This window comes from Acanthochromis polyacanthus, chromosome 6 (assembly GCF_021347895.1).
Source record: "Acanthochromis polyacanthus isolate Apoly-LR-REF ecotype Palm Island chromosome 6, KAUST_Apoly_ChrSc, whole genome shotgun sequence".
Taxonomy (NCBI): Eukaryota; Metazoa; Chordata; class Actinopteri; family Pomacentridae; genus Acanthochromis; species Acanthochromis polyacanthus.
The window spans coordinates 41,863,325-41,885,725 of NC_067118.1; the positions used below are offsets into that span (position 1 = coordinate 41,863,325).

The window sequence follows — 22,401 nt, forward strand, 5'->3', positions numbered from 1 at the left end:
AGTGAACATTTTCTAAATGTACTTTTTTGCACTAAAACAAAGGGGAAAATCTGGAGTTGTGGTTATTACCTCCCGGCAAAACTGCGTTTGCCGGAAGGTATTGCTTTCAGCTGCATGGTCTTGCTTGCTTGCTTGTTTGTCTGTAACAATTTGGTTTCCGCGCGATAACTCGATAAAACATTGATGTAGCCTCACCATATTTGGTACACAGGTGTACCATAATAAGACACAGGTGAGGTTCGAATTTGGTGACTGTGACCTCATTTTCAAGGTCACAGGGGTCATCTGTGTCACCGGGCGGTCCGAGTTTGGTAAAACGTCTTGTTTATTTATTGGTTGTAATGTTCTGATTCAGATCAAACTGGGCTGAATACGGCCCCTGAACTAAAATGAGTTTGACAGCCCTGACTTAAAGTGACGATTTAATTCAAATCACCTCTGCTTTTCTTTTCCTGTTCACAGTCAGCACTTCATCTTGTCAAGTTACAGGAGGCTTCAGGTGATGAGATTCGCTGTAGAGCAAATCAATAACTCCACCAACCTACTGCCGAACGTGTCCCTCGGCTATGACATATTTGACCACTGCTCTGATACGCAGAGCTTCTCAGGGAGTCTGAAACTCATCTCTGTCAATGACTTGATCCCACCTTGGGGTGAAAATCCCAAGAATGTGTCCAGAATGATAGCAGTGGTTGGTCCTTTCACAAGCACCGACACCTTCACTGTAACCCCACTCCTTATGATGAATTTCTTTCCTGTGGTAAGTTTACCAAATATTGTTTCAAGTAACAAAAATATGTATTAATAGAGGTTTTTACAAATTGGAACAGCTTTAAGGTGGTAGTCTACCCTAATTTATTAAACAACTTATTTTGTTCTAATTTCTAAACAATGCAACCAATCAACACAAAACTTGGCACAAAGAAAGATAGATTTAGTGGAAGCATTTTACATTTAGCTAAAGTCTGCCACATTTTATAGTTTCCATAGCAACAGATTTGGAGAGATACAAAAAATCTTGTGGAACAAATATCTTCAGAAGGAAAACAGCTATCAGCACCAAATTTGGTGTGCTGACTCCTAATGTTATGTATGTTTTAAGTAGACAGATTTTTCCTATTTTTGTATACTTGAATGATAACCATGAAAAGAGTCATTTTTTTTCTATTTGAGCAGAAATATTAGATGAAGTAAAAATCTGTCTACTTAAAACATAAATAACATCAGGAGTCAGCACCAAATTTGGTGCTGATAGCTATTTTCCTCTTGAAGATATTTGTTCCACAAGATTTTTTTGTATCTCGCCAAATCTGTTGCTATGGAAACTATAAAATGTGGCAGACTTTAGATAAATGTAAAATGCTTCTACTAAATCTATCTTTCTTTGTGCCAGGTTTTGTGTTGATTGGTTGCATTGTTTAGAAATTAGAACAAAACTAGAAAAGCACTCAGAGAGTGCAGACCTCCGCCAAGGATAGAGAGGAAAACAGGAAACCCACGCAGTAAAGGATCATGAGCTGGAATTGAACCTGCGTCTCTGACAGTTCTGTTTATGAATCACCTTCTTAAGCAGTTGAGCTATCTGGACACCTTGCTTTGTTGGACGACATACTAACCTATGATAGCCTAGCCGCGCTAAACCCATGCTCTGAAGACACAAGGGTCTAGAACCGCTCGACAGGGAGGGAGGCGGGCTAAAAGGTTGTCTATCAAATCACTCTGCAGCAATTGGGTAGGTATACAACCAATCAGTGCAACGAATAGGCTGACGTAGTTCCTAGAGCACCGGCGGATTGTGGCTAAGTCCCATTAGCTTCCCAACCAGCGGAGCCAACTGGTATATTAAGGATTTGCCATATCCCGTCGGCATAAGTCCAAATACATCTTTCTTCTCAATGAAACTCTTCAGTGCCATCCTTTGTTTATCTTTCGAATTGAATTTTAGCTTCAAATCTTTAAGGGCTGTGGCCAAAGCCGAGTCGAAAGATAACTGTTTATTGTGCGCCGGTTGTTTCTGTCAGAATCGTCTCGCCTCTGTCGTCACTTAGTTACGCCCGCCTTCTGACTCTACACTTCATGGTGATTGGTCCGGCCAGTTTTAGGAGCATCCAGCCTCGAGCCTTATGGAGGGTAACTAGACCCTCCCTGGCAGAGAATTAAATGCGTTGCGGTGGGTTGTCTGGCGCGGCTAGGCTAAACCTATGATGTTTTTGTCATATTTTGGACCACATACTAAAACATACTACAAAATTCAAAGTGATCCAGAATCCAGGATCCTTTCCGGATTGCCACCAAAATTAAATCAGCTCTTCCTCTTACCATAGTCTACATCCTCTCAAAATTTCATCTGAATCTGCCCAGGCGTTTTTGAGTTATCTTGCTAACAGACAGACAGACATACACACAAACGCCAGATGTCACATAACCTCCTTGGCGGAGGTTAAAAGTCGTTTAATAAATTGGGGTAGACTACCACCTTAAACTTTCTGTTTGGCAAGTTGTTATGGAACAGAATAGTGACAGTCTCTGTCGTTCCTTCGACAGGTCAGTTATGGAGCTGCCAGCTCTGCTTTTTCAAAGAAAGCTAAATTTCCCTCTTTTCTGCGGACTGTGAATTCCAACAAAAAAGTCATTGAAGTGATCGTTAACATCGTACTGTACTTCAAGTGGCGCTGGGTCGCTTTCCTGAACAATGATAATGATTTTGGGAATGATGGACTGGAATTGTTCATAAAGAGGATTGTGGATACGGAGATCTGCATGGCGTACAACAAAGGTCTCAACGACAAAACTAATTACTCGCAGATGTTCTATCAGATCGAGGCACAGAAGATACAGGTTATCATTGTTTTTACCACAAAACTGACTGCTGAAGCTCTTATTAAGTCTGCAGTGCAACTAAACATCACTGACAAGGTGTGGATAGCAACAGACACCTGGTCATTGAACAAAAAGCTCCCCAAGATGAAAGAAATCAAAACTATTGGAAGTGTCCTTGGGGTGTCTGAGCCAGTGGTACCAATACCTGGATTTAATGACTTTATCTATTCGACCAAAAGCCAACCGCATTGTGAAAACACAAGACAAGGCATGTTTTGTAATCAGGTTTGCAACTGCAGTAGCCTCAGTCCAGAGGATGTGCTCTCCATTGACCCGACGTTCTCCTTTCCTGTTTATTCTGCCGTTTATGCCATCGCACACGCCTTACACAAGGTCTTGCGATGTGGCGTTGTTAAATGCAGTGGCAATATCACGGTGTACCCACACATGGTGAGTCTAAAAACAGTTCATTCGTCCCATGTAACAATGTAATTTGTATACGGCTCCGATATGCCTTTGTGACCTATTAACTCACTGTGAAATCCTTGGTAGTGATCTTAACGCTGTGCTCCACTCTCAGGTTCTAGCGGAGCTGAGGAAGTCAAACTTTACACTTTTAAACCGGAGCATTCAGTTTGACGAGAACGGCGACCCCACATCCGGAGCTTATGATATAGTTTTCTGGAATCAAAGCGGTGAAGCACAGGGGATCGGCTTTTATCATTTTCAACCGTCAGTCAATTTCTTTATCAACAGCTCGCAAATTCAGTGGTACACAAACGGAACAGTAAGTAGTTTTTCTGGTGGTACTTTTGGGTTTCTCTCCTCTGCATAGGTAGGTGTGTATGTGAATAACTGCACCTATTCACAAAGATTTCCTTTACAAATAGCAAACCACACTATCAAAACATCATGCTCTTTACAGTACTGGCTTTCCTGCACTTAGATTTACCTCTATGCTAATTAATTGTCTTGTACAGGTTCCTACTTCAGTGTGTTCAACAGAATGTCCTACAGGATACGTGAGAAAACAAGATGGAATCCACAAATGCTGCTTCAGTTGTAGAATCTGTCAGAATGGAACTTATATCAACAGCACAGGTAAACTAATGAGAGGAAGGACACGGGTAAAAGCAGTGCTGTCAGTCGTGACTTGAAGGGGGATAGTGTCTGATTGTTCTTCAGGTTTTTATAGCCTGAGATGGTTCAACGCTCATTTCATGTTGATTCCATTTTCATTCTGATCAATACACACGTCAGAGCAGGAAATGAGCGCATATAAGGAGAGCATGCTCTATCACTGCTGAAATGCATCTGAAGTTAATCTTGTTTTTGTTGTCTCTCATGTAAAACAGAGGATCCCTACAGCTGCATCAGCTGCAAGCTCACAGAATGGTCTGCAGAGGGAAGTACGTCCTGCAACCAGCGTCTGGTGGAGTTCATACCGTTTACAGACAGCGGGGCCATACTGACCATGCTGGGGGCCGGGGCCTTGGTGGGCCTCACTCTAGCTGTATCTGTTCTCTTTGCTGTTAACTACAACACGCCTGTTGTCAGATCTGCTGGGGGGCCGATGTGTTTCCTGATTCTAGGCTGCCTCAGTCTGTGCAGCATCAGTGTTTTCTTTTACTTTGGCCAGCCATCAGTTCCTTCTTGTGTCTTGAGGTTTCTACCATTTTTCTTGTTCTACACCGTTTGTCTGGCGTGTTTTGTGGTGCGCTCCTTTCAGATTGTTTGCATCTTCAAAATAGCCGCCAAGTTCCCCAAACTCCACAGCTGGTGGATGAAGTATCACGGACAGTGGCTGGTCATCATTGTAGCGTTTACAGCTCAAGCCCTCTTGCTTATTATTGGCCATTCTTCTGCCCCTCCAAAGCCTTACAATGAGACAGTGTGGTACCCCCAAGAAATCATACTCAGCTGTGACTTTGATCTTATCGCAACATCTGGTTCTGTGATTTTACTGTCATCTTTGTGCTCCCTTTGCTTTATTTTCTCCTACATGGGAAAAGATCTCCCAAAAAACTACAACGAGGCCAAAGCAATCACCTTCTGCCTCCTGCTGCTGATCCTCACATGGATCGTCTTTGCCACTGAGTACATGCTTTATCGTGGTAAATACATCCAGATATTTAACGCCCTGGCTGTGCTCTCCAGTCTCTACTCCTTTCTGCTGTGGTATTTCCTCCCAAAATGTTACATCATTATTTTTCAGCCACATAAAAATACGCAGCAGTACTTCCAAGGTCTCATTCAGAGCTACACCAAAACTATCAGCCAGTAGCTGCATGTCTCAAAAAATCACTTTACATTTAGTCTGTCTGTAGCAATAATATTAAACTATATATTGGATATTTTACACTCATGTTTTTGTGAAACAAATGATATATCCTGAGCTTTCAATGTGCGTGTAACTTTTACCTTCAGGCAGAGGACATCTTTCTGGTTAACTAGCTACCCAGCCGGCCTCATATTTAACTAACAAATATGAGTGGTATCAGTTCTTTCCTATCGTTTTTCTTTAGTGGATTCTGATTGCAATTGTGTACTTTCAATGTATTCAGATTATTTAGCAAGAAAATTATAGCTACAAAGTTTTTGCCGCTTCATTGCTAGAAAGGTATTTAAACATTTACATTAAACTGCCTTAAACATTTATTTCTGCACTTAATTGTTTCAAAACCTAAACTAATTAATGCACTATTAGCTCTTCCAACATTTGTGCATTTGATCAATTAAATCCTGCAGAATAAAGCAGAGAGAATGTGTGCTTCTAGTGTTATTTTCATTCTGGTTAAAACAGACTGTGTGCAGCTCTGGGCTCCAGAGGATGTCCACTATATGACATCCTTTAAATTAACATTTTAAAATCTCATTTGATTGCATGTTTTTACAGATTCATAAGAATAAATGGAAAATTATATAAGAGATAAACTTTAATGAATCAGTTTTAAAATGTAATGGTTTTTTTTTCTGAAATAAGGATCTGTGAGCTACTGTTTTTACTATTACTATGGGTTAAAGTACCTCTGAAGACAAGAACATGTTCAAAGCTTCTTCAGTTTCACCGATGCTTGTTCAGAGTGCTGTTTGAAAAGCTAAAGCCTGCATCGCACATACAAAAGAAGTGTCATGTCAGAGGTGTTGTGTATCTCTGGTTCATATTTGCATATTCAAATTCAGGATGTTTCGATGGCAGAGGAGGATCTGATAATGTTTTAAGACCATTAAACCTTGAATCTTGAAAAGAAGGATCCCTACCAGATACTAAAATGCAGTTTAAACAATTTAAAGTAGATTATTTTAACGTGTTCTTGAACATGTCTGCAGGGGAGCGTTAAGTTGAATCAAACGTAAAGTTTAAATCATTTATGAGGTCGACCTATGTCCTAAAATACACTCAAAGTCTGAAGAGTAAAATGCAGTTGTTGTGTGTTTTTCCTTTGTTTCTTTTCGGAGTTTAAAATGAGAGGTTACTATTTATTTACATTATTAATTTATTCTAATTTTGATGTGCAGCAGCAGTTTTCTGTGAGTTTGTTGTGCCTGTTTGCATATCAAACTGAAATTTATTTTGGAAAAATTCTTTTTCAGACTGGATGCACTGAATTTTAAGATTAATCTTAGTTTCACTGTAACTTGGTCCTTTTCTTGAAAATAGGTCGGACTTTAATACGCAAATTTTTGATTTTTACTTTTTAATCTCTTTTAATTTGGGTTTACATTTTGCAACTAATTTGCTCAATTACAGGCCGTAACAATGTCAGTGTGTTTCAATACTCAATGTAATTTACTTGTTTAGTGATGTATGCAACAAATAAAGACTGATTTGGTTTGTTTTTTTGTCATAATGCTGAATACCTAAATATAACCCCCGATTCATCACCTCGTTTGTTGACATGTCATCTTCCTGAACAAGGCAGTTACATGCAAATGAATACAGAATTTGATCCATTTTGTCCTGTGAAAATGTATTTGCCTGTTTGCTAATAGACACATGAATGTACAATGATAGCTTGATTTTACTCCTTGGACTTTCTGTATCGTATTTCCTGTATTAAATGAGGTATTGTACATTCTATAAAGTAAGATCACATCACCAAATTTAAAGAGGACACTACTTCAAATGCTTGTCATAATGCTAACAAGGACAGCTATGACTTAGCATTTGAACCCTCAGAAACTGTTCTGAAAATGGATCAAAGCAGGTCATTGATTAACTGTTGTTTTTCCAAACAAACTTTATTAAGGTGTGTCTGAAATATATTAGCATACAACCTAGTTTTTGCAGTATTATTATAATATATAATATTCAGCGCTAAAGCTAATATACAAGTGCCTTAAACCTGCCTTCTCCTTCTGTAGGTGACTCCTCTGGCTGCAAAAAGAAGTCAGAATATATAGAAGTATATGAGAAAACTTCTCTATATCACCCTGTTACCTCAGCTAACATTTACCTTATGAGTTTATGGTTACAATCACTGGTTTCAGGACTTTTTAAATACAGCATGGTGTGCATTTTGTAAATTACAATCCCGCTTAGAGTAAAATAGGCAGTAAAGCAGAGTAAGTTTTACAGCAGCGCTACCATGTGAAATCATTACAGTATCACCTTCGTATTCTTCAGTCAGATCCACTTCACTCATTATGTCACAGTGTGATAGCAAATGTTAAAGTCAAACCTTCAAAACAGTGAATGGGTCAGTGTAAGGATCCGAGAGACTCTGAGAAAAAGAAACTGCGATGGCTAGATGACGATCAGAAAATGACAGGTCTTGTGCTGCGTTGGGTGGTCTTGACACACCCAAGAAACAATACGACCGGTCCTTGACACATACCACATACCTAAACATTGTTTCAGACCATGTACATTCCTTCAACAGTAATGGAAGTGTCTTCCGTCTGCAGGATAATACACCCTGCTACACAGCTAAAACACTCAATTTTGACATTATCTCTGTTGATCATTCCGACACAAATGGGCCAGTTTACCTTATAGTTTACCAGTTTACCATCATAGGCTAACGTAGCTCCATCAAATGATGTGATAATATGCATACTGAGCAGGTGGAACAGGCGCATATGTATGGGAAAGTCCAGCAGTAATGATGGCTGTTAAATGGGCTGATGGCATTTGAAATGGGTACCGAAACTTATCTAGAATGGTTTGAGGATGCATGACAAAGTTCAGGATCTTAACTTGGCCTGCTATCCATGGAGAACAAAAGGAACCAGCTGTTGATGTCTTGATGCCTGATGTTCAGTCCAGGCCTCAAAGGGTCAAAGCTGTTTTGGTGGAAGTAGGAGTTATCTTCACAATATTAAAAAAAAGTTGTGGACAAACTGCTCTATGAATAGACTGACCAACAGACCCCCATTGCTGTCCCTATAGAGTCACACTGCTCACATAAATAAAAGATTTAAAAAAGGCAAATTGTACCTATGCTATGCTATGGGAAGGCTCTTTTGGCCTTACTTTGATTCAGTATGAAATACTACTACAACTATTTGACCCACTGAAGATTCCCAGAGGGTTTCTGACAGCTCTGGCCACTGACGTTTCCTCGAGTCCCACCAGAAACTCAACATGTCACTTTTCCAATATGCAGGTTTATGAGTAAATGCTTGCAAATATAAAATCCAACTGTTCTTCCGCTGTGTCTGGTGGTAATTTGAAAGCAGTAGAGACTTGTCAGCATAGTAAATAGTATACCCGTTACACATCAGCAAGCTAACATTTCAATGTGAGGATGTTAGCAAGCTGATGTTAGCATTAAGCTAAAAGTATTACAGATCCAAAGTAAAGCCTAAAAAGATGCCATTATGGACTAGACTCTTAGTCTTGTCTTTATGTGCACCATTATATTCACTGCAAAAATTGAGTAAAGAACATTTTTTTTTCCTGGAAACCAAAGTTAGTCCTTTAAATCTTGTACTGGTGTGGAGGAAAGTATGCCAAATATTGTACCAAAGGAAGCTGTCCACAGCACTTTTGTCATTGTCAGTAAGTTTGTCTTGAATTTAAAAACCATTTTTCATTTTGGCTAAAGGAATAAACCTCCACAAGGAAGCATTAAAGCCTGCTTACTAATGATTGTTCAACCCTGCATCACACGGAGGCAGTGCTTAGATACTTTTGCATTCTTATTTGTGAATTCCCCTCCAACCATTTCCAGACGTGTCATTAAATCCCCGTGAATGAAAATGATGAGGTCTAACCATCACCGGTGTCTCGCAACTTTGTAAAAGCAGTGCCAAATGCCGTCTAGTGTTCACACCAGATTGGTAAACACTAATTAGAAAAATGAAATCTGTTCTGTCTTCTCTCTGTCTGCTGGGATCTCTTCTGCATGCTTTGACTAAATGCACCGTCCCAGCCTCAGAGTTTCACCTGGAAGGAGATTATTTGATTGGTGGACTCTTTGACATTCATCCTGCCAGCAGCTCTCTTCGTCGTGACAGACCAGAAGCCATCGACTGCTCCAGGTGAGTTTTCTATTAAATCTTGGTGAATGCCTTCTCAAGATGAAAACAACCCAAACTCAGACCAGCTAATTGCTGTTTTAGCAAAGTTGTCGTATGTGATGTCGAGGCTGGCTGCTTAGAAACGTCTATACCCACATTATAGTTCTAAGAATGACAATGCAGTTTGAGTTTTCACAAACAGTAGCAGTAGTGCTGAAAGTAATGAGCCAAAACGTTTCCACATAAGATGCCCAGATGCCACACTCAAACACCTTCCAGTAAATTACACCAGCAGCAACTGAAATGTCATTTCCCTGCTGTCGTGTCTCTGTCTGCAGTCAACCCATCCTCCTCTCAAATTACCGGAGGTTTCAGATAATGAGATTCTCTGTCGAGCAGATCAATAACTCCACCAACCTACTGCCCAACGTGTCACTCGGCTACGAGATATTTGACCACTGCTCAGATACGCAGAGCTTCCAAGACATTTTGAAGCTCATCTCAGTCAGTGGGTTGATTCATCCTTGGGGGGAACCACACCGGCAACAAGCACAAAAGTCCCAAAACTCCACAGTGATAGGAGTGGCAGGTCCGTTTACAAGCACCTTTTGCCTAACAGTGGCCCCACTGCTGATGGCGGATCTCATACCAATGGTAAACCTGCCAATAATGTGTTTTAACAGTTTTTTTTAACTAATGAATACTAATGTAATTGTTTCATGTTTTTTTATTTATATTTGAGAACTTATTGGCACTGAAAATGATTGATTTCTATATTGCTCCTTTACCAGGTCACTTATGGAGCCTCTAGTTCTGTTTTTTCATCCAAAATAAAATACCCCTCTTTCCTGCGGACGGTGCACGCCAATCAAGACGTCATAGAAGTGATTGTTAACATCGTGCAACACTTTGACTGGCGCTGGGTTGCTTTCCTGAACAGTGATAATGATTTTGGAATTGATGGACTGAATATGTTCATTAAGAGGATTGAGGATACCGATATCTGTCTGGCGTATAGCAGAGGCCTCAACGACAACACAGATCACCCTCAGATGTTAAAGCAGATTGAGGCGCTGAATGTAACTGTCATAATAGTTTTCTCTCCACAACTGGAAGCTGAAGCTCTCATTAAGGCAGCGATACGACTGAATGTCACAAACAAGGTGTGGATAGCAGACGAAGGCTGGTCCTTAAACAAACCGCTTCAGAAGCTGGAAAGAATCAAAAACATTGGCATTGTCCTCGGGGTGTCTCAGCCAGAGTTCCCAATACCTGGTTTCAATGACTTTATCTATTCTACCAAAAGCCAGCCTCTTGATAGAGACGCAGGAGGACAGGATCAGGTTGGCAACTGCAGTAGCATGAATGCTGAGGCTATTCTGGCTGTGGACCCATCGTTCTCTTTTTCCGTTTATTCTGCCACATATGCCATCGCTCACGCCTTGCACAGCACCTTACGATGTGGAGCCGGCAGATGTGACAAAAATATCACAGTGTACCCACATAAGGTAAGCATACAAGCTGTTTTTGCACTTAGATCTTGCTTATTTGTGTCTCTGATTTCTTTAAATGTAATAACTTCTGAAGGTAGAGATGTGGATCAGGTTTTGTCAACATTAGGGCATGTTCAGTTTAGGGACCAGCGTGCAAACATTTCATCTGGTTTCCAGTTTTTGTATGCCTGGAAATGTGAGAAAAAAAGGATCTTTTAATCAATCTGGGTCAAAAAAGACGTGGTTCAAATCTGCAATCTGATAAACCACACCCAAAATCCTCTGCAGTCCTTTCCTCCACAGTCATGCTTTTAAAAATCAACATCTTCATAATAACAGTCATCTGAACTTTTGTGTTTCCACATCAGGTTCTGGCAGAGCTGAAGAAGTCAAACTTCACACTTTTAGACCAACACATTCGGTTTGATGCGAACGGTGACCCCAGGTTCGGATCCTATGACGTAATTCTATGGAAATACGGGGGTGACGCGCAGGTGATTGGCTTTTATAAATTTCACTCATCAGCCAATTTCTACATCGACGACGCCAAAATCAAGTGGTTCGCAAACGGGGAGGTTAGTGTTTTCTTATAATATGTGCAGAATTACGACATAATACAGTGTTTTCCATGTGTGATGATAGAATAAGGTTTGTTTTGGTTGCGTGCACAAGGTTACATTTTAGTTGCATGTATATCATATGCATCTTGCAAGAGCTGTAACTACGGTGGCCGACAGGTGCAAACGCGCTGCAAAGGGGAAAAGCGCTGCAAACACAGAAATGATCCAAAACCAAAAACTCACAAACACATAAAACACATGCAAGAAAAAAAATGCTGCAAGAGAAACATGGTGCAATCACAGAAACGATGCAGAAGCGGACATGCAAAATCACAAAACAGATGCAAACGAAAAATGCTGCAAATATATAAAAAACACACACAAACCCCCAGAACAACCGCAAGAGAAAAACGCTGCAAATTCAATCCACAACGGAAGTGCACCAGACACGAAGAAGAAGAAGAAGGAGAAATTATGCTGCTCTTCGATAATATTGTAAAATATGCCAGCCAAGTTAGCCAAGTAAAACATAAAGGAAACGTACCTTTTCACACTGAAAGAAATTGCACGCCTTCTTTTTCTTCTTCTTCGTGTCTGGTGCACTTCCGTTGTGGATTGAATTTGCAGCGTTTTTCTCTTGTGGTTGTTCTGGGGGTTTGTGTGTGTTTTTATATATTTGCAGCATTTTGCGTTTGCATCTGTTTTGTGACTTTGTAAGTCTTTGCTTCTGCATCGTTTCTGTGATTGCAGCATGTTTCTCTTGCAGAATTTTTTTCTTGCATGTGTTTTATGTGTTTGTGAGTTTTTGGTTTTGGATCATTTCTGTGTTTGCAGCGCTTTTGCACCTGTCGGCCAGCATATGTAACAGACTAAAAATGCAAAATCTTGAATATCTATAGTGATAGTTTCTGTTCAGGATGGAATTTGTCTATTAGTATGGTTACATTTATACATTTTTAATCTACCAACTACTTTCCTTTTTGTTTTCCCCTCCACCCTGTACAGAACTCCTTTGCTTCACTTACATTGTGTTTGTTGCTAAATATCCTGTCCAGGTGCCTGCTTCAGTGTGTTCCCCAGAATGTCCTACAGGATTTGCAAGAAAGCAAGTTCCAAGCCACAAATGTTGCTTCACTTGTATAATCTGTCCAAATAGAACTTACATCAACATCACAGGTAAACTATTACATTTCCATTCCATTGACCAACGGACATGCCAAGAAGTCCAGAGCTAAAGAAGTAAACAATGACTGTAAAATAACCTGTTGTTTGATGTACTATACCATTGTCTTTAACTGCACATCAGAACAGTCACTGTCATCACGTAATATTAGCACTGTTGCTGAAATGACCTGTTGGATAGTCACTACTGTTAAAAATAACAAGTTTCAATTAAAAACACATCTTTACAGCATGTACAATATAAAAGCATCGATCTTTGTTCATTATTTTTGTTGTCTGTCTGTCCATCTCTCATGTAAAACAGAGGATCCCTACAGCTGCATCAGCTGCAAGCTCACAGAATGGTCTGCAGAGGGAAGTACGTCCTGCAACCAGCGTCTGGTGGAGTTCATACCGTTTACAGACAGCGGGGCCATACTGATCATGCTGGGGGCCGGGGCTTTGGTGGGCCTCACTCTAGCTGTATCTGTTCTCTTTGCTGTTAACTACAACACGCCTGTTGTCAGATCTGCTGGGGGGCCGATGTGCTTCCTGATTCTAGGCTGCCTCAGTCTGTGCAGCATCAGTGTTTTCTTTTACTTTGGCCAGCCATCAGTTCCTTCTTGTGTCTTGAGGTTTCTACCATTTTTCTTGTTCTACACCGTTTGTCTGGCGTGTTTTGTGGTGCGCTCCTTTCAGATTGTTTGCATCTTCAAAATAGCCGCCAAGTTCCCCAAACTCCACAGCTGGTGGATGAAGTATCACGGACAGTGGCTGGTCATCGTTGTAGCGTTTACAGCTCAGGCCCTCTTGCTTATTTTTGGCTATTCTTGTGCCCCTCCAAAGCCTTACAATGAGACAGTGTGGTACCCTCGAGAAATCATACTCAGCTGTGACATCGATCTTATCGCAACATCTGGTTCTATAGTCTTACTGTCATCATTAGCCTCCCTTTGCTTTATTTTCTCCTACATGGGAAAAGATCTCCCGAAAAACTACAACGAGGCCAAAGCAATCACCTTCTGCCTCCTGCTGCTGATCCTCACATGGATCGTCTTTGCCACTGAGTACATGCTTTATCGAGGCAAATACATCCAGATATTTAACGCCCTGGCTGTGCTCTCCAGTCTCTACTCCTTTCTGTTGTGGTATTTCCTCCCGAAATGTTACATCATTATTTTTCAGCCACATAAAAATACGCAGCAGTACTTCCAAGGTCTCATTCAGAGCTACACCAAAACTATCAGCCAGTAGCTGCATCCAGTAACTGCATGTTAACGAGAAGCTGATTTTAGTTTTAGCTCTAGTTTTAGTTTGATACACGTGTAAATCTGTCAAAGCTAAAGATAAAACAAGAAAAATTGCAACAAGAGATGCATGCGCTACAATTCTGAAATGTTGCTGACATCTTGTGCTCTGTTGTGAGAGAGGAATATAAACCACCTTTCGTCAAAAATGACAGCTTCCAATCAGAAGCTGCCACGTCACAACTTTGACAGGTGGCCCCGCCCCTTTTAAACCGGAAGTCCCGCCTTACCACGTGCTCTTTTACAGGAAGTCCCGCCTTACCACGTGTTATTTTAGAATGTGTTTTTCCTGGAAGACCCTTCCCCTCGGACGCCAAAGTCAGGTCTAAAGTGTCTCCCTAACCCTCAGCGGCTTATCTATTCGGTGCAGATGCGCCCCTCCCCCTCCCCCTCCCCCTCCCCCTCCCTCCCGGGTCCGAACTGTCAAAAAGTATTTTATCTGATCTGGAGCAGACGCGTCCCTGTAAAACAAAAATTTCAGCATTCTTGTCCATCCACCCTATGACAAAAGTTTTTAGCATTCTTTTTGACAGAGAAACCCGTGAAATCAAATGTTCTGTATTAGCTTTTCTCCTATCTCGCCTTTCTGCGCGCTACCCCTGCGACCTGTCACTGAGAGCTGTCGTGACCGTGTGAGCGCTAGATACCTCCCCAGCTACACTGACAGGAAGCCCCTCCTTAATCAAGAGGGTTTATCAGCGTAGCAGGGGAGAAGCGGGTTTGTTAAACAAGCAAGCAAGAATCTTTTTACACTCTCTAAGTTAGTTAATTTAAACACAAGACACTCAACAAGAACTAACAAAAACCCTTAGGGCCCTGTGTGTGTGTGTGTGTGTGTGTGTGGGGGGGGGGGGGGGGGGGGGTAGGTCCGTTTTTGACTAATTCTGATTTTACCTTTATATTTCACCTTAAAAGCGGTTGATCTTGCTTTGCTTGGTATCTTTCTTTCAGCACAACCTCACTTGTGTGATTCTATAATTATTTATACATTTTGATATAATGAATGGACACACTTGACCTAAAATAGCAGAAAAAATACAAAGTCTGAGTAGAAAAAAGTTAGATTTTTTTGCTGTGGACACCATAAACATGTGTAATGAATCTTTTTCAGAACTTATAATGTAAATATAAATTGTTTGTCATAAAATAATGTACAAATTTAGCAGTTAACACAGTTATATACCACTATTTGCACTAAAATGCAGGAATTTTTTAGGCGTTTTTGCACAAGTATTTCCAAAATCATGAGGAGTCACAATAAAATTTTACATAAATGAATTTGTACCATTCCAAAAAGCTTTTTCTGTCCACCATAATCTATACAATGACAAAACAATAGAAACAGGCTTTAGGACCACAGGGAGAATCCAGAGTCCTGTGTAAAACAAAAATTTCAGCATTCTCGTCCATCCACCCTATGACAAAAGTTTTTAGCATTCTTTATGACAGAGAAACCCGTGAAATCAAATGTTCTGTATTAGCTTTTCTCTAACAAAGAAAGAACTAACAAAAAAAACTCAGCAATTTAACTGTTTGAAATATACCAATCAGAAAATAAAACTTTAGCAATTTAACTGTTTGAAATACTCGATCAGAAAATAAAACATTAAAAATTTAACTTTTTGAAATATATCATTTGGATAAATAAAACATCAACAATTTAACTGCTTGGAATATATCATAAATAAAAAAACATTAACAATTTGACTGTTTGAAATAGATCAATCAGAAAATAAGAACCGACAGTCTTTTATCCGGAAAGTTTCAATGATGTAGAAATCAACATATAGTTTAAACAACAGTTGTAGTTCTTGCCATACTGCTGATTGTTTGTCAGAGACTCCTGCTGAGAGAGGCTGCAGTCAGGCTGACTGATGGAACTAAACAGAACTAGCTGCTCATTCGTAAACGGAAATGAGGAGACCAGAATAAAGGAGACTGGTGGTGCAGCCTACATCCACAAAGCCATAATTCAAGCTGTGCATTCATTTAGGACATAATTTAGATCACTATTAGGCACCGGACTGTTTTACTGTGGCTGAAACTCTGAGGTGCTTTACAGGCCCTGAAGTAGGTCTCTTGTTTGATTTTTTTTTATTTTTTTTTTTAGTTGTTGTCTTTTCAGCAACTTCATAATTCCTTGGGTGAGGCCCAACTTCTAGTACTCTGCTTCTCTTAAAACCAATTTAACCAACTTCACTGACTACAAACTCACGTTTCTTTCCCCCGGCATATTTCTCAATAACGGAAAGAGACAATAACGTGATGTTTGGTCTCGTTTGACAGTTTTCACGAGGAAGATAGGAAGTATGCAAGAATCAACCAAACTATCCGAGAAAGAACGAATTTACCAGTTCTTCATTTTTATGTTATTGCAAATGAATGTTATGTCATTACAGTCATTATATTTGTGTTTTACATTTGATATATTCGATTATAATAAGGAACAAACACAAAATTTAACAAGACTGAACAGAAACTTTGAACCCAACCTCCTGCTAATGTGTAACCTGGAGTTTTGTAAGAACTTACATGTAGCATCACATCATTGCTGGAAACTGCTGCAGTGTTTTTCTATTAGTACATGGCACATGCCACTGCCACTATAGAGGGAAACAATGAAATGGGGATACTGACAGCAAAGTATTTTTCTTTACTGGACACAATAAGTATTAAAAAATAAGTAATGCATAAAAGCTTTTTGAAATTTCTGTAATAATTAAATGAAGAAGGTCCGTTGTTGGATGGGATGTTCACACTCCTGCATGTGTGCATGAGGACAGAAGAGGATATTTGCCGATCAGTGATTCAACTAAGAGATGTGTCACCGTCATATTCAATGGAATAAGCCTGGATATTTCAAGATCCTAAGAGAGTTAGTGGTTCTTAACCTTTCTTTTAGTTACATTTTCTAATTAACTTGTAAATGCAAGCTGCATTATCAACTTAAGTCTCAGGTGTTTTTTGAGGCAGATCAAAAATGTAAACTTCAACATAGTTTGAGATGAAATGGTATATTTCTCGGGTCACTTATAGAATCAGTATCTTCAAATATAACTGGATTTAATGTTTTTTTGTACTACGGTTCAACTTCATATTACAGCCATTTTCCAACTTTTATATCTGATTAAATGCTATTTAGAGGCAAATGGAATGAATATTTTCAAGGAAAAAGAAAAGCATTACATTTTTGCTAATGTTTTGTATTCTACTCAACTCTGCTCATCATAGCAAGATTTATCACATAACACCTGCCAGCAATCAGAAATATGAAAACATGTTGCTGAAAAGACAACAACTAAAAAAAAAAAAAAAAAAAAAAAAAAAACAAGAGACCTACTTCAGGGCCTGTAAAGCACCTCAGAGTTTCAGCCACAGTAAAACAGTCCGGTGCCTAATAGTGATCTAAATTATGTCCTAAATGAATGCACAGCTTGAATTATGGCTTTGTGGATGTAGGCTGCACCTCCAGCCTCCTTTATTCTGGTCTCCTCATTTCAGTTTACGAATGAGCAGCTAGTTGTGTTTAGTTCCATCAGTCAGCCTGACTGCAGCCTCTCTCAGCAGGAGTCTCTGACAAACAATCAGCAGTATGGCAAGAACTACAACTGTTGTTTAAACTATATGTTGATTTCTACATCATTGAAACTTTCCGGATAAAAGACTGTCGGTTCTTATTTTCTGATTGATCTATTTCAAACAGTCAAATTGTTAATGTTTTTTTTATTTATGATATATTCCAAGCAGTTAAATTGTTGATGTTTTATTTATCCAAATGATATATTTCAAAAAGTTAAATTTTTAATGTTTTATTTTCTGATCGAGTATTTCAAACAGTTAAATTGCTAAAGTTTTATTTTCTGATTGGTATATTTCAAACAGTTAAATTGCTGAGTTTTTTTTTGTTAGTTCTTTCTTTGTTAGAGAAAAGCTAATACAGAACATTTGATTTCACGGGTTTCTCTGTCATAAAGAATGCTAAAAACTTTTGTCATAGGGTGGATGGACGAGAATGCTGAAATTTTTGTTTTACACAGGACTCTGGATTCTCCCTGTGGTCCTAAAGCCTGTTTCTATTGTTTTTGTCATTGTATAGATTATGGTGGACAGAAAAAGCTTTTTGGAATGGTACAAATTCATTTATGTAAAATTTTATTGTGACTCCTCATGATTTTGGAAATACTTGTGCAAAAACGCCTAAAAAATTCCTGCATTTTAGTGCAAATAGTGGTATATAACTGTGTTAACTGCTAAATTTGTACATTATTTTATGACAAACAATTTATATTTACATTATAAGTTCTGAAAAAGATTCATTACACATGTTTATGGTGTCCACAGCAAAAAAATCTAACTTTTTTCTACTCAGACTTTGTATTTTTTCTGCTATTTTAGGTCAAGTGTGTCCATTCATTATATCAAAATGTATAAATAATTATAGAATCACACAAGTGAGGTTGTGCTGAAAGAAAGATACCAAGCAAAGCAAGATCAACCGCTTTTAAGGTGAAATATAAAGGTAAAATCAGAATTAGTCAAAAACGGACCTACCCCCCCCCCCCCCCACACACACACACACACACACACAGGGCCCTAAGGGTTTTTGTTAGTTCTTGTTGAGTGTCTTGTGTTTAAATTAACTAACTTAGAGAGTGTAAAAAGATTCTTGCTTGCTTGTTTAACAAACCCGCTTCTCCCCTGCTACGCTGATAAACCCTCTTGATTAAGGAGGGGCTTCCTGTCAGTGTAGCTGGGGGAGGTATCTAGCGCTCACACGGTCACGACAGCTCTCAGTGACAGGTCGCAGGGGTAGCGCGCAGAAAGGCGAGATAGGAGAAAAGCTAATACAGAACATTTGATTTCACGGGTTTCTCTGTCAAAAAGAATGCTAAAAACTTTTGTCATAGGGTGGATGGACAAGAATGCTGAAATTTTTGTTTTACAGGGACGCGTCTGCTCCAGATCAGATAAAATACTTTTTGACAGTTCGGACCCGGGAGGGAGGGGGAGGGGCGCATCTGCACCGAATAGATAAGCCGCTGAGGGTTAGGGAGACACTTTAGACCTGACTTTGGCGTCCGAGGGGAAGGGTCTTCCAGGAAAAACACATTCTAAAATAACACGTGGTAAGGCGGGACTTCCTGTAAAAGAGCACGTGGTAAGGCGGGACTTCCGGTTTAAAAGGGGCGGGGCCACCTGTCAAAGTTGTGACGTGGCAGCTTCTGATTGGAAGCTGTCATTTTTGACGAAAGGTGGTTTATATTCCTCTCTGTTGTGTTTACAGCCTCCCTACATTAAATGAAGTCCTGTGCAAATGCATATATCCATGTGTACAGTTCATGAAGTTATACAACAGTATGAATGAGTCAATAAAAATATGAACCTTGATGTGTGTATTTTTCTCAACCGTTTAAAACTGCAGTGACACTGATCTCAACACATAAACATCCGATATGGCAGGCTATACTCGCACTGCTTAAGTATATGTAAACATCAACATTTAACTTAATTTAGTAGGGCTAACTTTGAAACTCCTGAGGGTAAACCTATTGGGTTTGACCTGCTGGGATAGACAGATTTGACCAACTATACAGTCAACATTTAATTCATATTAACGTTATACATTGTAGCAATAAAAAAAAAGTTTCCATTTTCAAAATCTAAAGTGATAATGAACTTCTCAAAATCAACAAAATGTGTTTTACATGTGTCATTTCCACTGTAAAGGGACCAGCAAGAGGGCTAGAAAAAAACAAAACATTAAGAAACAGTGGGTTCTATAACATTTAAGAACTACTTAAAAAATCATTAAAATAATTAGATATTTATCTCATTTTAATACATTGTAAATAATGTAATCTTGTGGTCAAACAAAGATGAACAACATCCTATTTTTGATTTTTCATATGGACATTTTTGACAGTTTGACTTTCTTTTACACTTAACTATGAAATGAAAACCTTTTTCTGTGATTTTACTCGTCTTTATCTGTAATTTAGCAAAACTGGGAAATTTTGTTTAAGAAGTTAGAGCTGCAAACATCCATTTCATCAAGGTTGAGTTTACCTCAGAACTAAATTCTAGGACAGGAGCTGAACTCTTACTTTTTGAAACCACAGGGTGACAGGCAGCAGTCGTGGGTTGAGATATTCAGAAGACAGTGACTGATTGTCTTTGTGTTGGAGTTAGAAAATGAGAAGGCGGTAAGGTCAGCAAATGCGGAGAAACCTGGAGGAGGTGACTGGGAGAACAGCGAGTCTGATCCTAACCTGATCTGTGCTTTATGATTGGATTTTTGCTGTATAAATGAACTGAAGTGGAGCTAGTTGAGGCAGGTCAGTCTCATAAAAATGACCCCTGGGCACATTTCTTTTAGTAAGAGACCCTCGGGAGAGGTTGGTTATCTTTTAAAATGCCTTAGGATGCCCCAGGAGGAGCTGGAAGGCATTTTAGGAAGAGAGACTTATGGACTGCCATCACAGCCTTGACCTAATGGTAGACATCAGACAAGTGGAAACCATCCACTAAATCTACAAAGTATATGTAATCATAGCAATTAATAACAAAATGCCACAGTAACAGCCACACGGTTGATCATCAAGTGATTCATCTTAGAGGATAAAAGTGCAAACATGTCTTCTCCATCGCCATTCAGCACTAAACACAGCTGAAAGGGGCTCTGCCTGAACGACTGTCAGTTAGATAGTCCATCCATCCATCCATTCTCTATACACCGCTTTTTCCTCACTAGGGTCATGGGGGGTGCTGGAGTCTATCCCAGCTGACTCTGGTGAAGGCAGGGGACACCCTGGACAGGTCACCAGTCTGTCACAGGGCTACATATACAGACACACAATCACACTCACATTCACACCTACGGACAATTTAGAGTAACCAATTAACCTCAGCATGTTTTTGGACTGTGGGAGGAAGCCGGAGTACCCGGAGAAAACCCACGCATGCACAGGGAGAACATGCAGACTCCATGCAGAAAGATCACAGGTCCACCCCAGGATTTGAACCGGGGATCTTCTTGCTGCAAGGCGAAAGTGCTAACCACTACGCCTAATGTGCAGCCCTAGTTTGATAGTAAACTGGTCTTTAATTAGATCATGTTTTTGGTGTTACTTTGTTGTTTTAGTGAGGATGTTTGGCCTTAATGCTGAGTCACAGTTAAAGCTCATATTTGATTCACCTCTTATTAACTCTACTCTCCCTTCCTACCAAGCACAGCGAGGACTTCCGCCCTTCCAACAGGTGGTTACCTGAATTCAAATTTAGCTGACAGTCCAGGCCATTTGTCACTTTCCTCTGTTGTGTGATTGCAAATTTTTCTCTTTCAAATGACTTGTGTGGCTCAATGTTAAACTGAGCAGGGATGATTTAATAGGTGGTCTGTCAGTTTAACCGGTGCCACAGGGTTGAACTCATTTGTGCGTGTTTGCTCGTGACTCTTTCCGGTTTCATCTCATACATACTTGCTCAACATACTTTGTGAAATCACACTTTATGCACATGTTCTTTCAGGTTATAAGCATTCACTGTAACCACAAGGGGTGGTGGTTAACAGCCTTATTATGTTTTAGTTGCTATTCAAGCAAAGTACCAATAAGTGAACAAGCATCACGCGCTAAATGAAAATTGTTTGATGAAGGACGAAATCTCATTTATTAATTAAATTGGTTGTGGAAGTTAGTGAAAATTTAAAAATAACAAATGAAGTTGCAGAGCCTGTAGCCTTATGTCTCAGACATTTGGGACAGCTGTCAGCTGATCAGGTGGTGAGTTGGATCTGACAGCAGAGAAAGCTGCTGGGCAGACCTGGTGAACCCAAACATGGAGGGTGAGGGTGAACTGGGAACATCTAGCAGAGCCCCCTGTCCGTGTGGTCTTCAACTCTCCCCTCCAGAAGAGTTTCTTCATCATCCTGGGGGAGGTTTGAGACATGGTATCCAAGTGGGACATCACCAAAGTCTCCGTTGCAGAAGTGGCTGTTAGGAGCTGCAACCAGAAGGTCACCGGTACCTGTTGTGGTGTCAATGTAAAGGTAAAAACCCACTTATGGACACTGGCAGCGAAGGAAGGCATCAGACAGCAGGAGGAGAATTTTCAGGCCTGGCTGGTATGTGTCTCCTGAAGCAGCAGACAAATACTAGTCGGCCAAAAAGGCTGCAGCAGTTCTGGAATCAGAAACCCGAGAGAGAGAGGCTCAAGAGACGGACTTTGGGTTGGGGCGGCATGGCTCAGTAGGTAGAGTGGCTGTCTTGCCCGGAGAGCTCATGTCGAGGTGTCCCTGAGCAAGACACAGAACCCCTAATTGCTCCTGGTGGGTCGTGGTTAGCGCCTTGCATGGCAGCTTCCGCCATCAGTGTGTGAATGGGTGAATGTGACGTATCTCGTAAAGCGCTTTGGGTATCTTTCAGGTATAGTAAAGCGCTATATAAATACAGACCATTTACCATTTGGCCTCGAGGAAGTCCTGTTAAACCATTTGACTCCTCAGGAAGGTGAGGCAGGGCTTGGGTCAAGCTTTTTTGTGGATTTGGAAATTGCGTACAACCATGTCCCTTGAGCTTGAGGGATCCTGTGGGGGTA

The 22,401-nt window shown here is 40.1% G+C and overlaps 3 protein-coding genes across 3 annotated transcripts; all 3 read left to right on the forward strand.

The window, feature by feature from the left end:
• Positions 1 to 4,171: 4,171 nt before the first annotated feature.
• On the forward strand, positions 4,172 to 5,104 carry LOC110954323 (taste receptor type 1 member 1-like; the record flags this gene model as incomplete). Its single annotated transcript, XM_051949763.1, has 1 exon — positions 4,172 to 5,104. A coding segment is annotated over one exon (933 nt), but the record flags the coding sequence as incomplete, so codon positions are not given.
• Positions 5,105 to 7,947: 2,843 nt separating this feature from the next.
• On the forward strand, positions 7,948 to 11,414 carry LOC110954322 (taste receptor type 1 member 1-like). The gene is made up of 5 exons (XM_022198776.2): positions 7,948 to 7,963; positions 9,204 to 9,306; positions 9,624 to 9,939; positions 10,077 to 10,793; positions 11,147 to 11,414. Exons 1-5 carry the CDS (start codon positions 7,948 to 7,950, stop codon positions 11,369 to 11,371), a joined length of 1,377 nt encoding a protein of 458 aa, XP_022054468.2. The 3' UTR covers positions 11,372 to 11,414.
• A 1,005-nt stretch (positions 11,415 to 12,419) lies between these two features.
• On the forward strand, positions 12,420 to 13,753 carry LOC127534500 (taste receptor type 1 member 1-like). The gene has a single exon (XM_051949764.1). The coding sequence runs from the start codon at positions 12,611 to 12,613 to the stop codon at positions 13,751 to 13,753; it is 1,143 nt and encodes a 380-aa protein (XP_051805724.1). The 5' UTR covers positions 12,420 to 12,610.
• The last annotated feature ends 8,648 nt before the right edge of the window (positions 13,754 to 22,401 follow it).